The sequence below is a fragment of the Dunckerocampus dactyliophorus genome, chromosome 11 (assembly GCF_027744805.1).
Source record: "Dunckerocampus dactyliophorus isolate RoL2022-P2 chromosome 11, RoL_Ddac_1.1, whole genome shotgun sequence".
Taxonomy (NCBI): Eukaryota; Metazoa; Chordata; class Actinopteri; order Syngnathiformes; family Syngnathidae; genus Dunckerocampus; species Dunckerocampus dactyliophorus.
Window position 1 is genome coordinate 21,617,001 of NC_072829.1, and position 24,673 is coordinate 21,641,673.

General features: G+C 40.7%; 1 protein-coding gene across 2 annotated transcripts; it reads left to right on the top strand.

The window, feature by feature from the left end:
- Positions 1 to 212: 212 nt before the first annotated feature.
- On the top strand, positions 213 to 20,963 carry stc2a (stanniocalcin 2a). Of its 2 annotated transcripts, none has more exons than XM_054792074.1 (4): positions 213 to 362; positions 17,785 to 17,927; positions 18,545 to 18,756; positions 18,903 to 20,963. In XM_054792074.1, exons 1-4 carry the CDS (start codon positions 338 to 340, stop codon positions 19,258 to 19,260), a joined length of 738 nt encoding a protein of 245 aa, XP_054648049.1. In that variant the 5' UTR covers positions 213 to 337; the 3' UTR covers positions 19,261 to 20,963. The 2 variants fall into 2 exon arrangements, with proteins under 2 accessions (XP_054648049.1, XP_054648048.1); XM_054792073.1 differs by lacking the exon at positions 213 to 362 and adding an exon at positions 16,093 to 16,398.
- Positions 20,964 to 24,673: the final 3,710 nt, after the last annotated feature.

Genomic DNA, 24,673 nt, shown 5'->3' on the forward strand with positions numbered 1-24,673 from the left:
GCATCACATGAAAACCCGGACAGTGGTGTTGAAATTCAAAAGCTAGTTTGAAGAATTAACTTGAAACTATTGAAACACCAAGCGGGTGAACTGAATAAGTCTATTATTATTATCACTCAGTGGGATAACACTTTATATACAAAGTGCATTTTGGAGCAGTTAAATGAGCAGAATTGGAAAAGGAAAGAATTTGCTAGTTAGCCTGTTAGCTTCAGCTGCTAACTTATGACATCCACTGAAAGTAACTCCTGAAAACAATGACAAGCTCTTCCACTTGTGGCTGTGTGGGTTCCTGTCACTTGTCTGAACATGGATTTGCTGATGTTTCACTGCTTCGATGGAGATAGGGCCAAGGAAACTCAGTAAGTACTCATTTTATTCATATCTTTTAATGCTGGAGGTTTGTTTGGGTGACGTCTAAGTGAAAAAACTTCCAAAATCAGGAAAGACGACACATTTCAAAGTGGGAAAAGCTTAAACAAAAACTTAATACACAAATACATTCTGATATCATTCATGAATTAAAGGGTTGGGTTACGAACAGGTTTTCTTTTTAGACTGTAATGTAAGTTGAGTTTTAGTCAGTCGGGATTTATAACTAAATTAGAGCTAAATTAACTCCTAAGTGACTCTCACTGTACGGGTCATATACTTTCTGCCTTCTTAAAATTTTGCCCCAGGCGAGAAGGATAACCTCCTCTTCTGCTCCCAGATCTCCTTGTAACAGCGCACGGAATCCATGACCTCTGTAGCATTCAATAATCTTTATCCTTTATCCTATGATGGTTGTAAGAGGCCAATATAGGTGGACAATTCTCCTCTCTCTGAGGTTCATTTCTACATTCGAGTAGAGATGGGCGGGTGAAGCTTTGAGGCTTTCCTTCAAATCGAAACAGATTCTGAGCTTTGGTGCTTCAGTGAAAAGCAACACTAGCTACATCTGGGTTTCTGTGTCACTCAACGGCGTGAAACACGGCGTTAATAACCCATTATTAACGCACAAAAATATAGCCAATGTGCTCCTTACAACAACTTTGCTCAGTAACTTGATAGTTATTATATACACAAGCTAGCACCAAAATACCTGTCAAAGCAATGACGGCCACCAATCCGTTTCAAGACGTCAATACGCGGCTGCGACATATGACGCTTCCAACGTAATCGGTCACGTCATATTTGCGAAACGATACAAGCCCCGAAGCACTATTTCAAAAAAGTCTGACACGAGGCTTCGGGTTAATTTTGCAATCTCTACATCCGTGGTGATTGGTTTCCTTTTCTTTGGCGCACTGCTGCATGCAATAAGTGCAAAAAGTAAACTAAAATTGATCTTTTCTCAGTGTTGCTGTGCAGGCAAACAATGTATCCTTCCACCGCACTGCATTCAAGTTGCTCGAACTAGTTTTTGAGCGAGTCTTGTGTTCAAGTTTGTCTTCTCACGTTTGTAACCGTGAAACGTTACGTGGAACTTTGTAAACCGAGGACCACGTGTATCATCCTAATTGAGCCAAGTGTTGACATTCAAAGTATTCTTTTGTCTTTAGCTATCATTTTTGTTTGTAAATCAAAAAAAGCTTACGATGTCAAAATATATGATACATATTACTGACACTTCTTGTACACCCAATGATTCTAAGAGCCCTGCACTGTGTGATTTGGGGCATTGAAATATTTTAGACTTCTAGGATTTCTGCGTTAATGTTATTGCCGACGGAATCTTGGAATTGGCCAATAAAAATGGAATCTCGTGGATATTGACATAATGAATGAAATGATGGTGAATGAAATGCTGTCATGAGGAGAAGAAACATTTTGTGTGGGAAAGTATTTCCCCAGCGGGTCGCTCAATCATGGCGGAATTTCATCACAAACACTAGTCCGCCCCCTCCTGAACTAAACATGTAGAAATGGTGACCTGCAACACCGGCAAGAGTTGGCGAAAAAACTTCGAAACTCCTTTTGCTACGGAGCATGAATGGAAGCTAGTGGGGTTACCTTACTTTAGCAGAGCATGCTAGTACGGCTGAGTGTGTTTAGAGCGTGTTGTGTTTCACGATGCCCACTGACGTCATGCAAGTTCTGAGTGAAGTAAAGACAAGAGGTACTTGTTTCAAAGTTTCTTCTTGCACCCAGCTCATCTTAACCGTCATCAACAGGCATTCTCGACACACACAACACAGAGACAGACAACTTAGAGTCGGCAATTAACCTAAAATGCATGTTTTTGGAATATGGCAGGAAACCGGAGTACCCGGAGAAAGTTCACGCACGCACGGGGAGAACATGCAAACTCCACACAGAGATGTGAAGAGGATAGGTCAAGCTAAATGGCTAATTTGCTTGACAAAAGTGAATCCAAGAGCGTCAACGAAAGAGAGAGTGAGAGAGAGAAAAACTGACAAAGTGTGTGACAAAGGAAAAATTATGATGTTAATTGCGATGCTGAAGAAGACAACTTTAATGTCTTTAGTTGCCAGGAGGAGGAGGATGGTGATGAATGACTTTTCTGGTAGGCTGCGTTTTAACTACGTAGTCATATTACACGCACAGTTCAGCACCGTTTGGAAAAAAGCATTTATTTAATCAAAAGTTAAAAACATCATTCCGTGTAAAATCTTTCTGTGTACCGAATGTCTCATGTGTCACGCGGACACATGGACAGGTGTGGCCTATATACTGTATGTAGAAATCTTTTTTCTCTTTAAATTTAGTGGGTGCGGCTTACATACCGGTGCGCTCTATAGTCCGGAAATTACGGTAACTTCCTTGACTGCCTCTCTCTTGTCAAACGCTTTAGATCCTATCTGCCCTCCATTTTCCTGTCACTTTCCATCTGTGTTGATGTTGCTAGATGAGTAATTGGAATGTGCACATGTGGTTGTACGTGCATGCACATGTTCATGCAATGGATGGGTGCTGGAGCTGAATGGTCCGAGGAGGCTTTTCATTTTCTGCAGCGTCCCAGCCCCCGCTCCTCTCCACTGGCCTTACGGAAAAATCCAACATGTTCCAACAAGCACATCACACAGCGATCAATTACCCCTAACTTTGTAACACACATCGTAAACAACAAATATGCCAAAACACCCCACAATTGAAACATCATGGCCTTGCGGTTCACAAGCATCTGTGAGATGTTGGTTTGATCGGGACCCAACCACTAATTCATGAGTTGACTAATTAACCACAGATATTCTAAATATATAATGTGCTTTATTTATATCATGGCCAGAAGATGGTCTCCTGCTTGACAAGCATATGTTCTTCTCAAAATAGCAATGAAAAGCTCCATTCTTTGCACACATAATTATATAAGATAGTTATTCTACTGCTATAAAAGTAGAGTCTTGTTTTCTGTCAACACAAATGTCAGGGTATGTATACATACAACGCTTTCCAATGAAGCCAAGTCGACAATACTTTACTTTTCTTCAGTTACCTGCTGAGGCTATTATTAGTCTCCAACTCATAGTGAAGACATAAACATTTATGAAAAAAAAACATTCTGAACCAGCTTATAACCATTAAGATCCTGGTTTAGGAAATTATTGAATGAGTTAACTTAGAGGATACTATAAAAGGATCTTTCTGCAGATGTCATCTTGTAGTCATATGAAATTCACATGACGGGTGAAAATTTGTCAAAACATGCTCCCCTACTGTGTTGCCGGTAGCATTTTTTTTCTGATAAATGCACAACATGTTAATGCTGCTATTAAACAACAGAGCCCTACTTGACCCTATTTGAAATTTCAAGAATCACCATGGAGTCTGGCGCACACCTTTTAGGGTACTGACAAGCCCATTTCTGTAAAATTTAAGCAGGTAGTAGTATTGCAACCCGCATTACTCCTGTGCATTTTGGTGGTTGGTTAAATTGTCTGCCACTTGTTTCTGTCAAGGGCTGCCATGTGAGATGGGTGATCTATGTTGTAGCTACAATATGCATTACTTCAAAATTGTGTCTCCTTTATTGATTTCGCTTTTCAGGTTAGTACATAAATGCATAAATAGAGAGATGGGGATGTCCCAAACCCCCATCAAGCACTGACCAATTTCCCACATTTGGGTCTTATAGTGTACAGAGGTATTGTTCCACTGCGAGAATACTGTGAGCCAGCTTGTCTTCTAACACAGTCTAATGATGCAGGAACACATGTCTATCCACTAACACTCTTTCTCTACGTGCACATCCCTGAATATTGTCATTATTATCCCCCATGTCTTGGCTGACCTGACTCTGAATGTGGGTCACAGGCTGCACAATCACCTGGTAATTACCAGAGAGTAAACAAGCCAAGCCAATGGAGAGGTTTTAATGATTGTCAGGCTGCCACAAAGGGCCCTTCAACTCTAATGAGGAGTAAGTGTGTCATATTATATTGCACAATTGTTGGACTTGACAATCATGATAAATATAGTATCTCTGGCTGCAATGTTATGGGATCAGGGAAAATTTGAGGCCTTATGTGATTAAATCGGCGTGTAAGCCAGGCCCCTCCGCCTCAATGGTGCTATCTGAAATGACCTTACATAATAAGCCCTTTGCCCATTTCTTGAATCAGATGATTCATTGCTCACCGGTCTTTCAGTAGCTATGACACTATGTGCCACCCACGGAGTAAGTTTTGGCCTCATGTTTCAGTCTCATTAAATGGGGCCTTTGTCTACAAGCTACTCTCATTTGTCCCAGCATGCCCACCTATCAGAGAGGTCGACCCCTGTGTCTCTAGTCACGATGACATCACCTCCTCATCGAGGCGAAGGTGAGGTCCCTCTATGGTTCTTCTCTGTCCCCTTGTCACTCAATCACTCCATTGTGCTAGCGGGGCCTGTGGGCTTATATGGACAGTAATGAGAGTGAACACTGCAGTTTGCCAGCGCAATATGGCCCACACAAAGCAAAGGCTATAATAGCACATTGTTTTAGACGAGTTAAGTGAGGTCCTGGGATGTGGTGCTTTCACACTTCACAGAAGCCCCTTTTCCACCAAATGTCCAGGAACATTTAGTTCCTAGTAACTAAACTTCTTGGAACCAAAAGATTCATTCATTGTGTTTTGCATTTGCACAGTTCAAAGTAGTCATACAATCAGATATGCTCAGCACTGCAAACCTCGCCTAAAAGTTCCAGGAACTTAAAAGGTACTGTGTATGAAGGTGGCCTGAGTTTTGTTCCTCCAAAATGGCCAGGAACTTCTATTCAGCCCCAGTTCCCGTGGTCCAAATGCATACAGTTCTTAGGTAAAGTTTTAGTAGCAGAAAAGGGACTAGAGCTGACTTGCAGAGCTGGGTTCCTAAAACCTTTTTACTGGTCAGGTGGAGCTAGAAATTTTGCTTGCTAAATACAGTAGTTGCTAAAGCATTTTGTTCATTGTTGCTACACTGAAATGAGAGTGGGTGTTATCCACTGCTAAGCTATGTAGGAGGCTGAAGCTAAGGAAACTTCCAGGGGCTTTTTTATGGTTCACAGCCTTGGAATCTGGAAAGCTAACCTATTTGTGGAAGCTGTAAGTGCTTGCTTGAACAATATAGATCAGATCATCAAACAAATTTAAATATTAGTCAATGACAACACAACTTAACATAAAATGCAGTTTTTAAATGAAACCTTTTATTGTTAAGGGTAAAAAAAATCCAAACCTACCTGGCCCTGTGTAGAAAAAGTGATTCCCTGTTAAAACATAACTGAGATTAATTGAAATCTATCAGTCTGGAAAAGGTTATAAAGCCATTTCTAAAGCTTTGGGACACTAGCGAACCACAGGGAAAGCCATTATCCACAAATGGCGAAAACATGGAACAGTGGTGAACCTTCCCAGGAGTGGCCGACCAACAAAATTACCCCAAGAGCACAGCGACGACTCATCCAAGAGGTCACAAAAGACCTCACAACAACATCCAAAGAACTGCAGGCCTCAGTTGCCTCAGTTAAGGTCAGTGTTCATGGTGTTCATTCACACAGGGCCATGTAGGTTTGCAATTTTTTTCCTCCCTTAATGAAAAACGTCATTTAAAAACTGCATTTTGTGTTCAGTTGTGTTTTCACTGACTAATATTTAAAGATGTTTTATGATCTTAAATGTGACAAACATGCAAAAAAATAAGAAATCAGGAAGGGGGCAAACACCATTTCACGCCACTGTAAATGGTGTAAAATGTATCATTAAGTCAAAAGTTTATCAAGATGAAATATGCATAAAGTCTTATAAACAAAGCCTCTAGCTTCAACACATCATAGTTACTAAATTAAACCAAGCATGATCACTTTTGTCAGTTGCCCATTGGCGTGAATGTGAGTGTGAATGGGTGTTTGTCTATAAATGCCCTACAGTTAACTGGTAAAAGAGCCAACAAAAAAGAACCCTTGCAAAGTTGGGACAGGGTCAATTAAGAGCTAATAACGAACCAAAATAATATCACTTTAACATTTGATCTGATAATGCAGATAATTGACACACAAAACAAGTATAGTATCGCCACTTTGCGGTTTGAATTCTAATCCAGCTTGGCTCTATCAAAAATATATTAATTAATAAATTATGTTGTTTTGTGGTTGAAAATGGCCTATTCTTAGTAAAAAAATAAGCATATTTAAGCAGGTGTTTAATCTTTTTTTTTCCCTAAATTAAACATTTTCACAAATAAAAAGGCAAAATGAGCTAAAAAACAAATATAAGGCATTCAAAAGATGCATTCAAAAGACGCACCCAAGGACGATGAAGATAGAATACTATCATCAATGAAGTAGTATTCTACACTGGTTGCTAGATGTCAGTAAAAATAATAATAATAATACATTTTATTTAGAGGAGCTTTTCTAAAAATTCAAATGCACTTGACAATAATGCAAGCAAATGAAATTACTACAATGTACAATAAAGCAATACAATTCAGAAAATATCACTCATAGAGCTAAAATGCAAATAACTAAGCACAGATGGAAGATGGAAGCATTAAAAATAACATTTTTTTTTAAAGAGGTGGGTTTCAGCACGAGTCTTGAAGGTGGACGGGTCAGGGCAGTTACGGTCGGGTGCGGGGAGGGAGTTCCAGAGTGCAGCGGCAGCAAAACTAAAGGCTCTGTCACCCCTGGTCTGGTGCTTGGCTACTGAAAACCAGTCGGGGATATGTTAGTGATGTGGTGCTCAAAGGAGAGGGTGCTGTCAAGAAAAAGGCCAAGATTTCGGACCTGAGGTGAAGGAGCGAGGGAGGTGTTGTCAATGTGGAGTGAGAAGTTGTTTGTGAGGGATTTTGGACCATTTATGATAATATCAAATTTGTCATAGTTTAGTTTGAGAAGTTGAGTTTAATCCATTTTACTTCAGAGAGGCAGGAAGTGAGAGTGGTGTGTGGAAGCATTTGGTGCATATATAGAGCTGGATATTGTCGACGTAACAGTGAAACAGAAATCCATGACGGCGGATGATGTTACCAAGGGGAAGTAGGTACAGGATGACAGTGGGGGCAGTGGAGGAGCAGCAATGTATGATGTTTTTTATATATATATATTATATTATATTAGTGGTGTCATGAGACACCCAACTCGAGACGATACACAAGATTGGGTCCATTTTAAGAAAAGTATAATGAAAAAATATGACTCGACAAACAATCTTTTTTATTTAACAGAGTCACAAAACAATGCAGGTGCGTTTTGAAAAGTTTATTGTTCCACCAATTGATGCTAAATGATATGATTGTCTAAATTTTTTAGAACAATTAAACTACTGTTACAGTATATTTACATAGCCGTTTTGTTAATAGTAGTGATGTCAAGATATTTGAATAGGAAAACTCTACAGTTTGAGTTGTTCTTACCTCCAGGTATGCACAAACTGCAGTTAAATTTAAATTGAATAAATAATAGGTATAAAAAGTAATCGGGTATTGGTCTTGAGAAGCAGGACGTTATCAGTATCAGCTTTGAAAAACATACATCGTCAATTTTTAACATACAATAATAATATCATAATGATGCAGTATTTACTTTAATATGTCATTGTTCACTCTGTAAAGTTGTGGAATTGCCATTTTGACATGTATTTTCGTAAAGGCAATTTGTACTGTCTAACGTGAAATGCTGGCTTTTCAACTCTATTAAACAGCAGCATTTCTTTGGCGATGTATTAAACTACGCTCTTAGTAAACACACACCATTTTGCGCTGTTGTGTTTGTATTTTCTTTGCCGCTCAAACATCTCAGACAGTGTTGACTGTCAGTGTGTAGTTTTTTTGTTGCCAATGGGAAAACTGAGTCGGGTGGATATGTTTAGGTGGGCGAGTTTGTTTTGTACATGTTGCCACCATTTTCGAACATATTCGGCATGTCTTAAATTGCTCATTCACTGTTATTATGTCTACTTTACTGGGTAATAGGAGTGTAAAGGTGACTGTGGGGGTGGTAGTTCATGTCTAGGGGCTGTAACGGAAACGCACAGCTAATCTTTTCGTTACAGAATCACACATCAACTAGTACATTCAAGGTAACCGGTCTCCACCACCGCTGGGCTGATGAGGACTGGTGCTCATCTTCACCATCAGGCAACGATGTACCCATGAGGAAAAATGTTGATTAGATGGGTGAACTGGATGGCGGGGAAGTGGTGGAGGAGGGTGATGATTTAGCAGTTCAGAGAGAACCATTATAAATCTGACAGCATGCAAGTGATTGGCTGATAGGACATGGGAGTGAACAAAGTAGGCCTACAACTGCATGTGAACTGATGGAGCGCAGGCAATTTTTCGTATCATGTTTCCTTGGATGATGCCGCAGAAAACTGAGTAAAAGTATGCTGTGGCAGCACTAACATTCATTTAATCAGTTTGTTGTAGTCTAATACCCAGAGCGCAGGCATGTTCTGAGCTGGGACCCCTGAGGTTCTGGCATGTGATCAACCAGTGAAACCACAACAGAGGCCAGGCTGGGGTGTGCTTGTGTATAAGAAGGGGGGGCTTTTGTGAATGCAATTAATATTACCAGTTTACAGACTTCTTACAGTACTTTACAGGCAGCGTGTGGGTGTAACTGTGGTTCTTGTGGAAAGCTGTGACAATAACTCTTGAGTGACTCAACAAAGGGTTTGCTTTGAAAGCAATGCTATTATCTTCCGACACACTCATACACAGCATTGATGCTCTCAACAACAACTAACAAGTCACATCAGAGGCCCAGTCAGATTTGCTATCCTCAGACACTGTATGGACAAAGGTAATGGGGTAGACCTATTAATGAACTTGTTGATCAACCAGGGGATCGCTCTCTCTTTCTCAAAGTGCTGTATCTGGAGATGTTGGCGATCATGGCTTGCCACATCTCTGTTTTTAACTTTCTACAAACTTTGAAAGAGGATCATCAGTAAGTCCAGGTCTGCCGTTCAGACTCCCTCCCATACCATATCACTGCTGCCGAATGCAGGATGAGGCTGGTTGAGTTAAAGGGAAGCAGAACCCACCCTTACCACAAGATGTCATCAGGGTTATGCCGTTGTCAGTGTCACCTAACAGCATTGGGACTCCTGTTGTCCCTGGAGTTCTCCTTTAGCTGCCATTTGCGCCACTGAGCTTATGTGGGGGATATTTTTTGACATACCCCTGCAGGGATGCTGACCCCTTAACACCGTCCATTAAATCTCTAAATACTAGGACAAAAAGATGTTAACATTCACATTGAACAGGATAACACCTATGGCTCGCAAACCATATACTGTATGGCTCCCTGTCTGCCTCTCGCTCTCACACGTTACTTAACACAATTTTTTTTCTTTTTTGTTTACACTGACATTTGTAAAGTAAAATGTTACAGAAATTACAGTGTTAAAACATTATAATGCATGTTAATCTGTTTATCCTTTTTCTACCGCAATGCGGATGCTAACTGTCCTGCCGTTTAGTTTCCGGGTCAGACGCTAAAACACGATTATAATTGGATAATGTGGTAGCCTACCGGGCTATTGAGTGGTCAAGCAGTAAACTTCCCGCCTAGCTAAATCTGTAGCTAGCGCAAAACCTTTGACAAGAAGATGGCAAGAAGAAAGATGAGTACCGTACATTTCAGCACAAATGGACAGAGGAATTCACCTTTGTGGAGACGGCAGGTTTGGCGGTGGTGGTTTTGCAGTGATAAAATTTCATCGATGAAACGTTCAAATATAAAGTGGCACTTCGACACAGGCCATCCCCCATTTACATCTAAATATTCAGCGGGGATTTTAGTGCTTTTTTTTTTTTTACATCGTAGGTGTGACACCCTGCTGTATGGTATTGCTATTTTTTTTACCTTTGCTCATTTGCTGTGCCTTTTTACTGATTCTTCTTAGTCTTTCACTTAGACCCTGGCCACTCCCGTCTTGGGCGGAGCTGCAGGACGTGCCGCAGCTGCTCTTCATCTGTGTTATCCATTTAAGCTCACCTGCTGTGACTGGATGGCACTCTGCTATTCTTCACGGTGAAGGCACCAAGCCAAGCTTCCAGTTGTTGTCCTGTCTACTAGATTGCTGTTGGTCTACCTGGGTGCCATCCAGTCGGTTAGCGCATGCCTGTGCGGCATGTCCGGTAGCTCCATCAGGCTGGTTATTTTTAGTCTCTGTTTTCCTTTTAGTTGGCCTTGCCGGCACTGTTGTTTTTTTGTTTTCTACACTTTTGTGCTGCAGTGACTATTAAATACCTGTTAAGCACCAACCTTTGTCCTCCGCATCCTGGGATCCAAATTCCGGTATAGTCAACACTCCTCGTCACAGTATATAAACGCTGTTACAAACCAAGCCTGGCCCTTTTAAGAATAATTACATTTGCAAATGCAAGCTGAGTGTTGTAGTTCTATGGTTTAGCACGAGGCGGCGGTGTCTCTTCTCTCTCTTCTGTCTGCACTGCCCATTGTCTTCTGCGTCCTGAGTGGCTGTAGACCATTGTCAAGCAATCTCCTTTGTGCCGTTTCTTGTGGTCATGGCTAGCAAACTAGCTAACCATGTGAGCTGCTTTCTAACCGCCAATACTGTAAACCAGGGGTGTCAAACTCGTGCTATGGAGGGCCAAGACGCTGCATGTTTTCTCTCCAACCAGTTTCTCCAGCAGCTGATTTGATTAATGAGCTCCTTCCCTCAAATTAGAGGAGGTGGTGATCATTAAAATCACCTGCTTTAGTGACCGGCTGGAAAGAAAACCTGCAGTGCCTCGGCCCTCCATGGCACGAGTTTGACACCCCTGCTGTAAACAATAGAAGAAAAAGAAGAAGCTAACCGCGTGTGACTCTAAACGCTGTATGGTTGCAAGTTTTCTCCCCAACACAACCCACAATATGGACAAAACGTTCTGGACCCAAAAGGCAGCGGAAGCCAGCCATCACACAAAAAGTTGGACTTCTGGATATGCTGAAGGAAGGCAGAAGTTACATAGTTACAAGTTACTTTTTTGTTGCCCAAGCAACATTACTGAAGATTTGGAAGGACTACCACAGAAAGCTGAGCTGGCGAGAAACCACAAGTGAACACAGAAATGAAAAGATTTTAACCTCAGGACCAGGTGATTGCCAAAACTTGGAATGCACTTCCTGTCACATAACACACACTGCAGCTTGTGGGTATTGCCATATTGACCATGTTTGGCTTCAACGCCTGCATGAAGCTTAACCTCACCATGTATCAGACGACAAAGCCATCAGCAAAACCATGCAGCACCAGAAGTCACATTAATGGTAAGAAGTATTTTATTTATTGATTAGCCTCAGTATAACATTATCGTCTCGTTCTCATAGATCCAATCTTGTGACGCCCCTAATACCTAATGCTAATGCTATACGATGCAATAAACTATAGTATAATATAGGGGTGTCACGGCATCTCTTGATAAATAATCATCTCAGTTTGATGTTGGCATCCTCCCATTTGAATGGATTGAATTTGAGCTTCACTTTTTTTTGTCCACTCAAGATGGCTATTGTTTAAGTCTGCATGTTCATTTTATACCAAATTGAAGGGGAAAGTTTAACAATCATGATAAAGCAGTATCCGAAGTACAAAAATACAACCAATGATAAAGCCCCACTCACAGCGACCGGTTTTCACTGCGGTGTCGTGCGGGAATTGGAACACAAATATAAATGAAATATTAAAGATTAAACACTCTCAATGCACAAAATAATCATCAAACGTACTTATTTGTTCATATGATGCACACAGAGCAATGAACAACTTCACATGCTGTCTCCTTTCTGCTCCGTTCTCCTTGTGCAGTGAGGCGTTCAGGTGTAATTGAGAGAGTTGGGCACTAATTGTTTTTCATTTTTATTCACGTACCCCGATTGACAATTGGCGTACCCCCTAGGGGTACACGTACCCCACTTCGGGCACCTAGGCTGGACATGTTATATGGAAGTGGCAGTGCGCCACAGGATTTCAACTGCACATTCTGTGCCTTACGAACACTATAATCAACCCTACCTGCACTCGTTGTTCCCAGCGTAACTCGCTCGCGACATGTGACTTTTTTTTTCTTCGGAGTTCAACAACTGCCGCTGCGTTAAATGTGCAGGTAGAAACTACCTGTATAGTAATTCCACATTTGATCAAAGTTATTCAAGATTTGTCAGATTAAAACACCATCACTGCATATGACCTTTATCAAAACATATGATAGTGGAGTATAATAACCAAATTCCTGCTTCCGCACTCAAAGCATCCTTGGAACTGTAGTTCTTTTAGCGTAAGCATAAAGCAATTGTGCACTTAATGACATATCATATTGTTAATGCGATCGGCCAACTGTGGCCGATACAAATAATACTGAAGTTGGAACACATTGTGTTCTAGAATGTTCCGAATAACAGAATAAATATCAAACTTCCCTGGGGATTTTTAAGGGATGTCTTTAAATGACTAGAATACTTAAGTATATCCATCACATTAGTTTTGGTTTGGCCACATTTTTTCCCATGGATTGTGAATGCATCATCATGCAGAGGTGACTCACATTGTTAGTGGCCTGTGGTCCAATGCAGCGCCCTGATTGGGTCAATGGAGGGTGTGTTCACAGTGAAGACATCAGTTGAGCAGGAGATTCCAGTTTGTGGTCGAAGGTCTCGTGGAAACATGTAAACCCTCCAGAGACATGTGCCATGGTGCGTTACACCCTCTGATGCGAGTTACTCTAATCCAGCAGACATAAAAAATTTCTGCATTGCACTTTCCACTCTGTTCCCGTAGACCTTAAGTCAATTTGTGGCGCGCGGAGTGGAACATTATTTTAACTGAAGATAATTAAGTGATGTTGTTAAACACCGCCATGTGGATATCGCATCATAACAAACCAGCGTTACTGAATAAATACCAGATAATAATGACAATTTAATTGAAAGGCTTAGATTCTGAATGCACAAGCTCCTGGATACAATACTGCGGTAACTTGTGGACAATCAATTCCACAGCCTAAAACCTCAGTTAAAATTATATATATGGCAGTCCTAACATAATAATTATCTGTATTGAGAGCTATAAAGCATAAGCAGTCCACTTCCAATCATAAGTTTATATTTCTAAATATAGCCTGTTTTTTTGCAGAATGCAAGGCTCCCCTTGAAAATTTTTTTTTGGTTGTGTTAGTGTGACAAAATTAAGATAATTAAGATTAAGATTTCTCTCAGCAGTCATACAATCATTTCTTCATTTTCAATTCATTTTTGTACATTCCACATAAGCACAAATAAGCCTACCCCAGCTCCATCCACTCTATATTCCCATAATTTCCCATAATGTTTCAAAGTTGTGCATGCTGTATATAAACTAGTCATACAGGAAGGTTACATTTCTTCTCCCCCTGTGTTTCCCCAGGGGATTCTAGTATCCCTCCTGCATTCACATGAAAATCTGTCAAGTATCAAATTTGCATTGTGCATTTTTTAATGAAAATAACATACACAGTTTTATGTTGGGTTTATTTCAGGTGAAGTTGCTGTTTTAATTAAGGTAACAATTTGTATCGGTGGGGCCCCCTGGAGGATCGGAGTCCAAGTGCACTTGCCTAACATTCTCTTTTGTTGCCATTTATTTTCCATTTGGTATAGCATCTTTTTTGTGTCAGTGAATGAAATGCAAAAATCCTTACATTTGTTGATGCAATACGTCATTCGACAATTTTGCCCAGTATTGTTTTTCGTTGCGACAAAATCCTCAACAAGCGACCATATCTGTGCTTGTAAAAAAAAAAAAAAAAAAAAAAAGACATCCATAATTGCAGATGCAACTGCAATCGTTTTATTCATGTAAGCTATTTCTTAAGACACCCTTATTTTATCACCAGCTCACATTTTTGAAGGCCAGAAGTATGGTGTGTGTTGAAAATGTTTTTTGACTGTTGGTAAGTGAGATAGATAGCTGGGTGCCTCTTAGGCATCCTAAAACGTTCGGTTACATTACCTAAAACTCATTAATTACCTAAAACTCAACTACAGCCTGAGTGTCGCATAGCTGTATGAGCTAACACAGCCAGCTTACACTGGCCTTTGCTGTGCAGGAGATCACACTCACACTCGGTGACAAGCAAGAGTGTTTTCGCCGACTTGGCCGGTTGTTTCAGTTTGCCGCCTCAATGTGTTTAGTTCAGGAGGGGGCTGGTTAGTGTTTGTGAGGACATGCTGCTATGAATGAGCAGTCCGCTGGGGAAACATTTCCCCACACAAACGTTCCTTCTCCTCACGGTTGCAGCATTTCATTCACAATATGGCAATTTCCACGAGATTCCACGTTTAACAGTGGATTCTGTTTTTACTGGCCAATTCCGCGATTCAGTCTGCAATTCCGTTCATGAAATTATAAGGCCCTACTCAGGAACATGCAGGCTTACATCATACATCACCTGGAACTGGAAACACTGTTTCCATGGTCACTGGAAACATTTGAAATACTCCTTCTGCACCCTCAGTGCACTGACAGTTTTTCCGCATGTCATCCTCAAAAATACCTTCTCTTAACCACCTTTTAAAGCGCCATCTTTACACTGTCTGTTAACATTTCATCTGCGAATGTTGTAGTGGAAACATTTGCCTCATTTTAATGTCTGAACATAGATCTTAAAAGTGTTATTTAATTAACTCTATCCAAGCTTACTTAAAGGGACTGGATGCAGCAGGTTCCTCCACCTCTCTATAGGGCATCGACATTGAAACATACTGCAAGCATTATATCCCTCCTCTTCCTGCTTTAAGTACGTAAAAAACGCCCGACTTAACATGTTTGTTGCCAGTTTGTGATAGCGATTTGACAAAGTTTAGCTACTAAAGTTAGCTATCGTTGAATGTTTAGCCCATCATAACCACAAAATGACAAATTGTTGGTGGCTTCTCTGAGACTGCTTTTGAGTACATGCTCGTGCTTCGGGCAGCCAGTTGATTTATTTGGGAAGAACAAAAATTTACGACAATTTTTATGCATTTTAATTTGTAATTGGAAATAATGAATCATTTAAATGATATAATGTCCAAAATGTTTCCAGCGAGGGCCACTAACAGAAAAATGGAAGATGATACATTTTGCACAGGAAAGATGCTAAATCCAATCCAGTGTAGGTCAATATATGCTAAGCTATCCGACCAAAACATCAACATCTTAGCTTTGTGTTGTAGGAGACAAAGCACATTAGTGTAATAGCTAGTCTCATTAATAATTAATTTATTTTATTTTTTAAATACAGTAACAAACAAACTACTGGATGAAGATGGCTCCCTGGTTGCACTTTGAACGCCTAAGAAGCTTAAATCTTAGTATGCTTCACATGCTTAAATCTGTACTGTTGCTGAAATGTTAAGCAAATGCATTGCATTGACTGCATTAAACGCCACAGCATGCTTATCAAGTCAAATAAGGTTATGTTTTATTTATTTTTGCATAGCGTTCCAAACCCTACTCGATCATCCAAGAGCCCCCTCCTGCCAACTTACTCGTGAATATTTCTTTTATAGCTCCACAGTTTTATGGCAAAATGGGTAACTTTCCCTAGCCACGCCCCCAAAGCCTTGGACGTGGATGTCTTCGTCTCTGATTGGCTGAGAGACGCCGAGCGACAACACCTGCTTAACTCCTTCATCCAAATTGACACCCGGGACTCAGAGCAATATAGGCAGCATCCACAGCGCTGCATGCAGTTAGTTCTACACTGGGCCGCAGCCGCGCGGTTCCCCGCTCCAAGGTGAATCCTCACACGCATCCGCACGTACGCACGCCCACTGGCAGATCTTTGCCGGCAAGCGGGGCATAGTTTCCACAGACGCAATGTTACTGAAAGTGGCCGTGGCGCTGCTGCTTCTATCGGTATTGGAGCAAGTCATGGGCTCGGATAATATTGACATTTACGACACTCCACCGGAGAAGCCTGTCAACCATAAAGGACGTCTCTCCCTGCAGAACACAGGTAAGCAACGTATGATTGGCGGTGCACAAGCATGGATCTGCGTGGGGACCAGTGTGACACGTGTGTACTGTGGGGGGAGGAGTGCATGCATGTATGCAGAAGTCACGTCAGCCGGCTTGGTTAAAACTACGCACACGACTTTAACAGAAAGGCGATATCTTGTAAATAATCTTGGGCAGGAATCGAATATGTTAGTAAACTATTAATAGTACGGCCGAGGCAGGGGTGACCAAAGGGTGGGCCGGGGGCCATTTCAGCTGTACCTTTTTTTGTCCCGCAGCACATTGTAGAAATAAAACTGAACGAAAAATCAACAGCAAAAATGGGAAAAATAGACCAAAAAGGTGCATTGCAATGAAGAAAAAGTTGAAATGTTTATATTAATAACACTATTAAGAATATGCTTTGCCACCTGTAACACAAAGCTGTCACGTTTTTTCTTTGAACTAAGGTAAGTGGTAATTTACACAGTGGTGCATCTTTGTGCTTCAAAGATGGTGTGATTTCTGTAAAAAAAAAATGGCTTTTTAGTGGTAAACTGGAGTTTTTCAACCAATCAAATCTAGATTTATTCTAATTAGTTTGGGTTGCTGTTGTCCTGCTGAAACATGGTCCTTCTGTTCCTAATCCGAATATTAGAGGCTAATCTTCTTGCATAAAATGGACAAACTCGAAGGCAGGTTTAATAACAGCAGCGTGTAACTCAATGCACGCTGCGGCCAAGCGCGTACGATCCAAGCGCATTCTTATGATGCCAAAACAAGCACTGCTGACAGCGGCTCACTTTTCCTACGCACTTAAGTTTAACTAAGGCCTACAAACTAGATGGGTGCTTGGGTTGCTCTCTGCACATGAAAAGGTTAAAATAAATAAATAAATAAATAAAAAATCACGTCCATCATTTATCAGGTTCAACTCCCCCACGCTGACATTTTATTCAGGTCCAACAGGTGTGATTTGCTAACTGCAGATCCTAAAATGCAAGCAGCCAAAAAATGAAACTGATGACTCCCGGTTATATCTGTGGTTTGCTCCTGCCGTTCATTCATAACTAAAGTAGACAGGAAGTGGCAGCCAGTAGTAGATGTTTGGATTGTATTGTACATGTTGACAACCAGGTAATAGTAATAAGTGCACTCTAGGTTCCCAAAATTAAAAGTCAAGGCTGTATCTGCAATGCACCATCTCAGTGTTCTATGCAGGGTATGGTATTTCAGATAGACTAATGTAGTAACAGCAACAAGTGTGAAGCAAACCACATTTGGGACATATTTTAATGTAACGCAGTCAGTGCAAAAGTGTAGTTACACCTTCAAGCATTGCGGTCTTCATCGCTTTTTGCAGTAATGTGCCACTGCCTCTCTTAATCGTGTTCTCTCTTTCCAGCTGAGATTCAGCACTGCCTGGTGAGCGCTGGAGACGTCGGCTGTGGCGTGTTCGAGTGCTTTGAGAACAATTCCTGCGAGATACGAGGGCTCCAGGAGATCTGCATGACGTTCCTGCATAATGCTGGCAAATTTGACTCTCAGGTATTACTGGACTGTTTGCAAAAATTGTATAACCAGGGGGCAACATTCCTTTTCACTGACTCGATGCCGCAGACTCCTCCGTGAACAGATTTGTTTATTTCCGTTGTTGCATACCGCACCCCCCCCAAAAAAAAAAAAAACTTTTGTAAATATGCACTTGGGTGGATGTGTATACAGTTAGGGTCAAGCTGACTTGCCAAAAGTCCATCTAACATGCAAATTCAGCTATTTTTAACTGTATCTTTCACATGCAAACTGCCTATTTGGTCACTAAACTGACCTTTTTTTTGTAAAAAAAATAAAATAAAATTAATATATAGTAATTATGTCTTTTCCAGAAGTGACTTTCTTCCTTTTTCTGACAGCTAAATTGGCTTTATGGTTCAGGGTTATAGCACCATCAGTTGTTGCAAACACCTTTTAGTCTGGTCAGAAATGTGGTAGGTGTCCTCAGAGTGGGAATGTATGTTAAAAATGTAATGTTATGTTAAAAATACCTGCATATGTGATGTGGAACATGTACTCCACTATAGTGCTCCATAGCTTCAAATATCAGCAGTGTACTCGTGCTAAAATACTGTGTTGATTTAATAATATCATTGTATGTGTGTGCATAGGGGAAAACCTTCATCAAAGATGCTCTGAAATGTATGGCCCATGGGCTTCGACATAAGTTCAGCTGCATCAGTAGGAAGTGTGTGTCCATTAAGGAGATGGTGTTCCAGCTGCAGAGAGAGTGTTATATCAAACATAACCTGTGCTCAGCCGCTAAGGAGAATGTGGGCGTGATGGTGGAGATGATCCATTTCCAAGATCTCTTCCCTAAAGGGTAAGTAGACACTTCTTTTTTTAAACAAAGAACGACCTTTGACTTTTTTCTGTTTCCTTACCCTTTACCATTATTCCTTGTTTAGTCAAAGTGTTTGACCTTTTTTGTGTAAACATCATCTAATTTATTGTCTCCTGTCTGCCTAGTCCTTATGTGGAGCTGGTGAATATTCTGCTGGGCTGTGGAGAGGAAGTGAAGGAGGCATTAACCCGCAGCGTACGACTCCAGTGCGAGCAGAACTGGGGAGCATTGTGCGACAGCCTCAGCCTCTGCTCCTCACTGACCCCGTCGCCCTCTGGTTCAGCCGTCGAACACCGTCGGCCCTTGCCCCCGCACCCACCTCAGCCAGAGCACCCTCGCCCCCTGCGAAACGGGGACAAGGGCGGTAAGGCGGCTTTCCGCGCCCACCTTCACGGTCGCAACCAGGGACTGCGACGCCAGGGTCCAGATGCTGGAGTGGTGGCTGAGCAGGAAGACCTTGAGGCCACTGACATCCGGAGGTGAAAATGCAGGAGATTACAACACTGATAACGCCGACACCATTTGAGTAGCACACGTGCAGACTAATGGACATTTTCACATGATCACACACACACTGAGCAGAAGGAAACAAACCCCTTTCCTGAGCTTTTTTTTCTTTTCACCCTTTCCAGTCATTCCAGCAGTCCCACATAGTAAACTTGCAGGGTAATTGTGGCATAGCATGTATAGTCACACCAGACTGTAGGCCACTTTTTTTATGAATAATGATTGTTATTATCATGATTATTTGGATTGTTAAGTGTATTTTGACTCTAATATAGCATTTCCCTAGTCATACTTACTGTTTTGATTTGACTATATTTGTATTATTTATTCTTTATGCAATGTTGAAATATCAAAATGTACATAGAAAAAAAACAATCTATATTTATATGAACATGTATAAATATAGCTAAAATATACAATAGCTATAATACGTTTGAAATAGTGTATGGCGTGCTGTTGTTGTCCTCACAGTATTGCACCTATCACATGTTCTGTAGATATGTAACATACACCGTTGTTGTTTCCAAGTGGGAATGTGTATTGTAATGTATAGATACTTGATAGTGAAATACAAATTGTACAGGTCTGAAGTCCAGTTCTGGCACATATGAATAACCGTAGTGCATAATAGCCATGATGCCAACAGATGTTAAAATGAAAATGACATATAATTAATACACACATTTGTTTCAGAGGTCACTCAACTGCTAACTGACGGAGGGTTAATATTGGAGACCAAGCTAAACATTTCAATGTAAATGCAGAAATAGTTATGTCATTATTTCAACAGAACAGAGAAATGTCATGCTTAAACTGATCCTGTTCCCTGTGACTACATCTTCTATGTATACAGTCACACACACACACACACACACACACACACACACACACACACACACACACAAAGAATCAATGAATGTTCTGTTTTTATGAGCCACAAACAATTATGCTATTGCACTTTTGTCAGCTTTTGATGGACTGCTGAAAGTTAAAGAGATGAAACCGTACGACCTGCCATCCCCCAAACTAATTTAATTTGAGCAAGCCTCCCTCTTTATCAACCACCAGGGGTTGGATTGTTGCCCTTTATGCCTTGACATAGACCCTTCATTGCACCTTTTTTGAAATTAGCCCCTCACCAGGTCATAGGAAGGCCTGTTATTGCGCCTGTTTGAGCAGCAGGCGATGCAGCAAGGACCCAGGAAGTGGGTTAAGTCCACACATGGGGTACTGTTATTCTAAATGTTATATTTACAGAGGCCACTAGAGAATTCCTCTGGGCGACAGCCAAGAGCTTGCAACACCAAGCTGCCCTGTGTAAGAAGAAGCAGTGAGAAGTGGACGTGAAGCACTAATAAGTGAGCAAAATACAATCAATCAACACACATTTCTGTTTCATCCAATGTATAACTTGTCCCTGCAAGAAATTTAGAGACTGTTATCATTTTTTGTGTGTGGAGGTTGGGATTCCAGTGACATCCCAGCATCAGACATAAGCTATATTTTATTGAAAATGTACTGTATATGTATAATGTGACTTTCTTTGTAACTGTGTAGTGGCCTTGCTTTTCAGACAATAAACTGTGTTCCTTGTACAAGTAGTATCAGTGCTACATCACCACCATGTTACATTTAAGCTTATGATCCAGTGAGTATGTTTGGGCTCATGCCAGATGTATCTTGTAATCATTAAAGTATTTGTATCTTTATTTTGTATGGTATACCTTGTGAATTTGTGTAAAAGTATGCATGTTTTTTTTTGTAACATTTAAGTAGAATATAGTGGTACAAATGTTTCAGTGGCGACTCAAAACAGGTCAGCAGAAAGAGTCGACGGTCTCAGGTGTACACACAAGTTAAAAGATACCCCATTCTCAGCTGACTGGCTGCCACCTACGTGTTTAAAGATTCAGGCACTGGAAATATCCTGCCTATTAAAGGGTCCAAACATTGACATCATCAGCTCCGGGTTGAGCTCACCGTGTCAGCTTTTATGAGAGACTACATTATGTCACGGATCATTTGCAAAGAGCTGTGATTTGATAGCGAGACTTGCAGCAAAGTTTGAGGTCATCCGAAAACAAATGTAGGACATCTAAGCTCACATTCGCAGTGGCTATTAATGGGAATCTGACACACAAAAGCTGTTTTTCTTTTCTAACAATGACAGGGAATTGAGAAGACCACATGTCAAGTCATCACATACCGTACCATAACATGAAACACTTGCACTCTTTCTGTGCCAAAGCCAAATGGCATGGATGAGGGTGTAATGATACCAAATGACCACTGGGTGGTGACATTTCTCTGATATTTATGTGTATGACGTCCCAGCTAGAGGTGTCGAAATGGGGGGAGGGAGGAAATTAGAATGTTGTACTGTACAAGGGCGTGCGTAAAGTTGTGAAGATTTTTCTTAGTTATAAAAACCTACGTCATAAGTGTTAAGACAACATACATTTGACTGTGAAAGTTCAATCATGAGGTTGCTTTAATCAAACTGACGACTGAGACTGCCTAAACCCACCTTGCAAAAATGCAAAAAAGGTAATTCCATCTGCTAAGACTGCAAACGGTGAAGGTTGCTTTCGGGGTGAGATTGCAGCCTATTGTTAAACAACTCCTTTGTACACAGTCTGTGATTGCTGTTTCGTGGTTGAATATGGCCTATTAATAATCAAACCATAGGCATATACTGTATTAGCTATTTTTTTGTATTTTTTGCCTAAATTAAGCATTTTCAAGCATATAAATGTACAAAATGAACTAAAATACAATGATAAGACATTCAGAAGATGCATTCAAAGATGCTGTGAACAATATGTAGTATTCTATACTGGACACTAGGTGTCAGTAATGTTATTGTAATGTTCGGTGAGATACCCAAGTGTCAGTCTTGATCACCGGAACAGGCTTTTATTGCGTGTTTGAACGATCTCTCAATAATCCCTAATAAAACACAGGTTTACGTCGTGGCCATAACCCACGCCAAGCTAAACTCAGCGGTGAACCCCCGACATCACTTCCTGTCCGCCCGCCACTCCGCTCTCCTAGCACCGGAAACACATTTATAGCAACACACACAAGCACAAGTGTTATTTATGTCTACTCTATTGGGTAATACGAGTGTACAGTAAAGGTGACTATAGGGGTGTTATTTCATGTCTAAAGGGCTCTAATAATGAGATTGTAATAAGATCGTATTTAGTAGGCTGTAAACAAGTTGTCTAGCTATGAAAATCTTTCATTTATGAATAAGAAATCCTTGCAGAAATTCATTTATCACGGTCAGGTCTGGAACCAATCAACTGCGATAAATGAGGGACTACTTTACAGTATATGGCAGCTTGTAAGCTTTGGGAGTCCAGGGTAGGATTGAGCGGTTTTGTTTTTACCTTTATATTCCTTAAAAGCTGTTAACAACCTCACATGTGACTGTACAGTTTTTTTGTCATTTCGACACGGTGTAGTAAGTTGGTCCGAAAATCACACTAAAACCTCAAATCTGTGTAGAAATGTTCTTTCTTTTTTAACTATAAAATTATATATATATAATTTTATATAATAAACCCTTCTAATAATGCAAATATAAAATGCATAATTGAAACATTCATGTACAAATTTAGAAAACTAACAAAGTTAACAAAGTTAACAAAGTTCATAAAGTTAACCCCAGAAAAATACTTACAAATACTAATAAATCATGATTTTTAACATCAAAACCAGGCAAGACCTCGGGCAGGCTTGTGTAGGAATTTCAAAGTCATGATGTGCGTTTCCACATCAATTGGCCACTTGACGGCAGTGTTATCTTACCTTTCCCCCTCTCCCTCTGCAACCAAATAGCTTCTAATGCTTTGATTGATGACAAGCTAGGAAGGTGGTGTCATGTTTCATTGCCTGCTTGCTTTCGCTTTCAAAATGGGTGCCTTCCCGCAAGGTGCATCCAAATCATGGTACATATTGATCATAATTCTGGGTTTACTGGACTGGTTTACACCATTTAAAGACTGGTGTGCCCGAGTTGAAACGGCGCGTCTGTGTGGCTGCGTCACGCATTTTCCACAGATAAGACGTTTTCTTGCATTTAAGAATCATTTAATGACAACATACTGACAAGCAAAGGCTGATATTTTGCTTGGAGCATGTTGAGTCATCATGATATTAGTAAAGATGACCTCTTAGTCACACAGCATGCAGACCTGAATATGCCGCACTCTCATGGTTGGTATGGCAACTGAGCTCTATCAATATTGAGATGGCTAGAGGGGAGGCAAAGCAGCAGAAAACTGTCCTGTTAAGTGAGAAACCTGATATAATTCAGCCGCTTGGTGACCATCTCTGTGGGAACTAATAAATAAATGACTCGGTGCCCAGGTTACATGGATGAATCATTTAAAGAACAGTCTGTAATGAATGGTCGTCCTCTGTCTTATATTTAGTGTCGTATATACAAAGAATTGGTATCAAGTTTATGTATTTATTGAATTGTATTTATTATACTGGTTATTAGATACTGTATGTGTGTTATTTGTTACAGATTCTAATACCAACAAAAAGTCTTTTTTGTTTGCAGGAAGCATTTCAAACCAGGAACACCAGCCTGTTACTGTTAAAAGAAACCAGAAGCTCAAGGCAGACTGTTGTTAAACCACCTCAACAGGCCCTGCAGCACATGGGAGTGAGTTGGGTGGTGAGTGTTACTACCACAGGACAGAGAATGAAATGAGGGGTGAGCCTGAGAATGGGACACTCACAAGCAGCTTTTCCTGTTTTTGTTCCTGTTTTCTTATGTTTTTGCATGCTCGTCAAATGTTTCAGATCATCAAACAAATTTAAATATTAGTCAATGACAAAACAACTGAACACAAAATTTATTTTTTAAATGAAACTTTTTATTAATAAGGGAGAAAAAAAATCAAAACCTACATGGCCCCGTGTGAAAAAGTGAACCTAGTAAACCTAATAACTGGTTGGGCCACCCTTAGCGGCAACAACTGCAATCTAGCGTTTGCGATAACTTGCAATGAGTCTCTTACAATGCTGAGGAGGAGTTTTGGCCCGCTCATCTTTGCAGAATTGTTTTAATTCAGCCACATTGGAGGGTTTTTAAGCATGAAGGTCATATCACAGCATCTCAATAGAATTAAGGTCAGGACTTTAACTAGGCCACACCAAAGTCTTAATTTTGGTTTTCTTCAAAGTGGACTTGCTGGTGTGTTTTGAATCCTGCTACACAACCCATGTTCTTTTCAGCTTGAAGTCACAAACAGATGGCCGAACATTATACTTCAGACAGCAGAATTCATGGTTTCATTTATCACAGCGAGTCTTCCAGGTCCTGAAGTAGCAAAACAGGCACAGACCATCACGCTACCACCACCATATT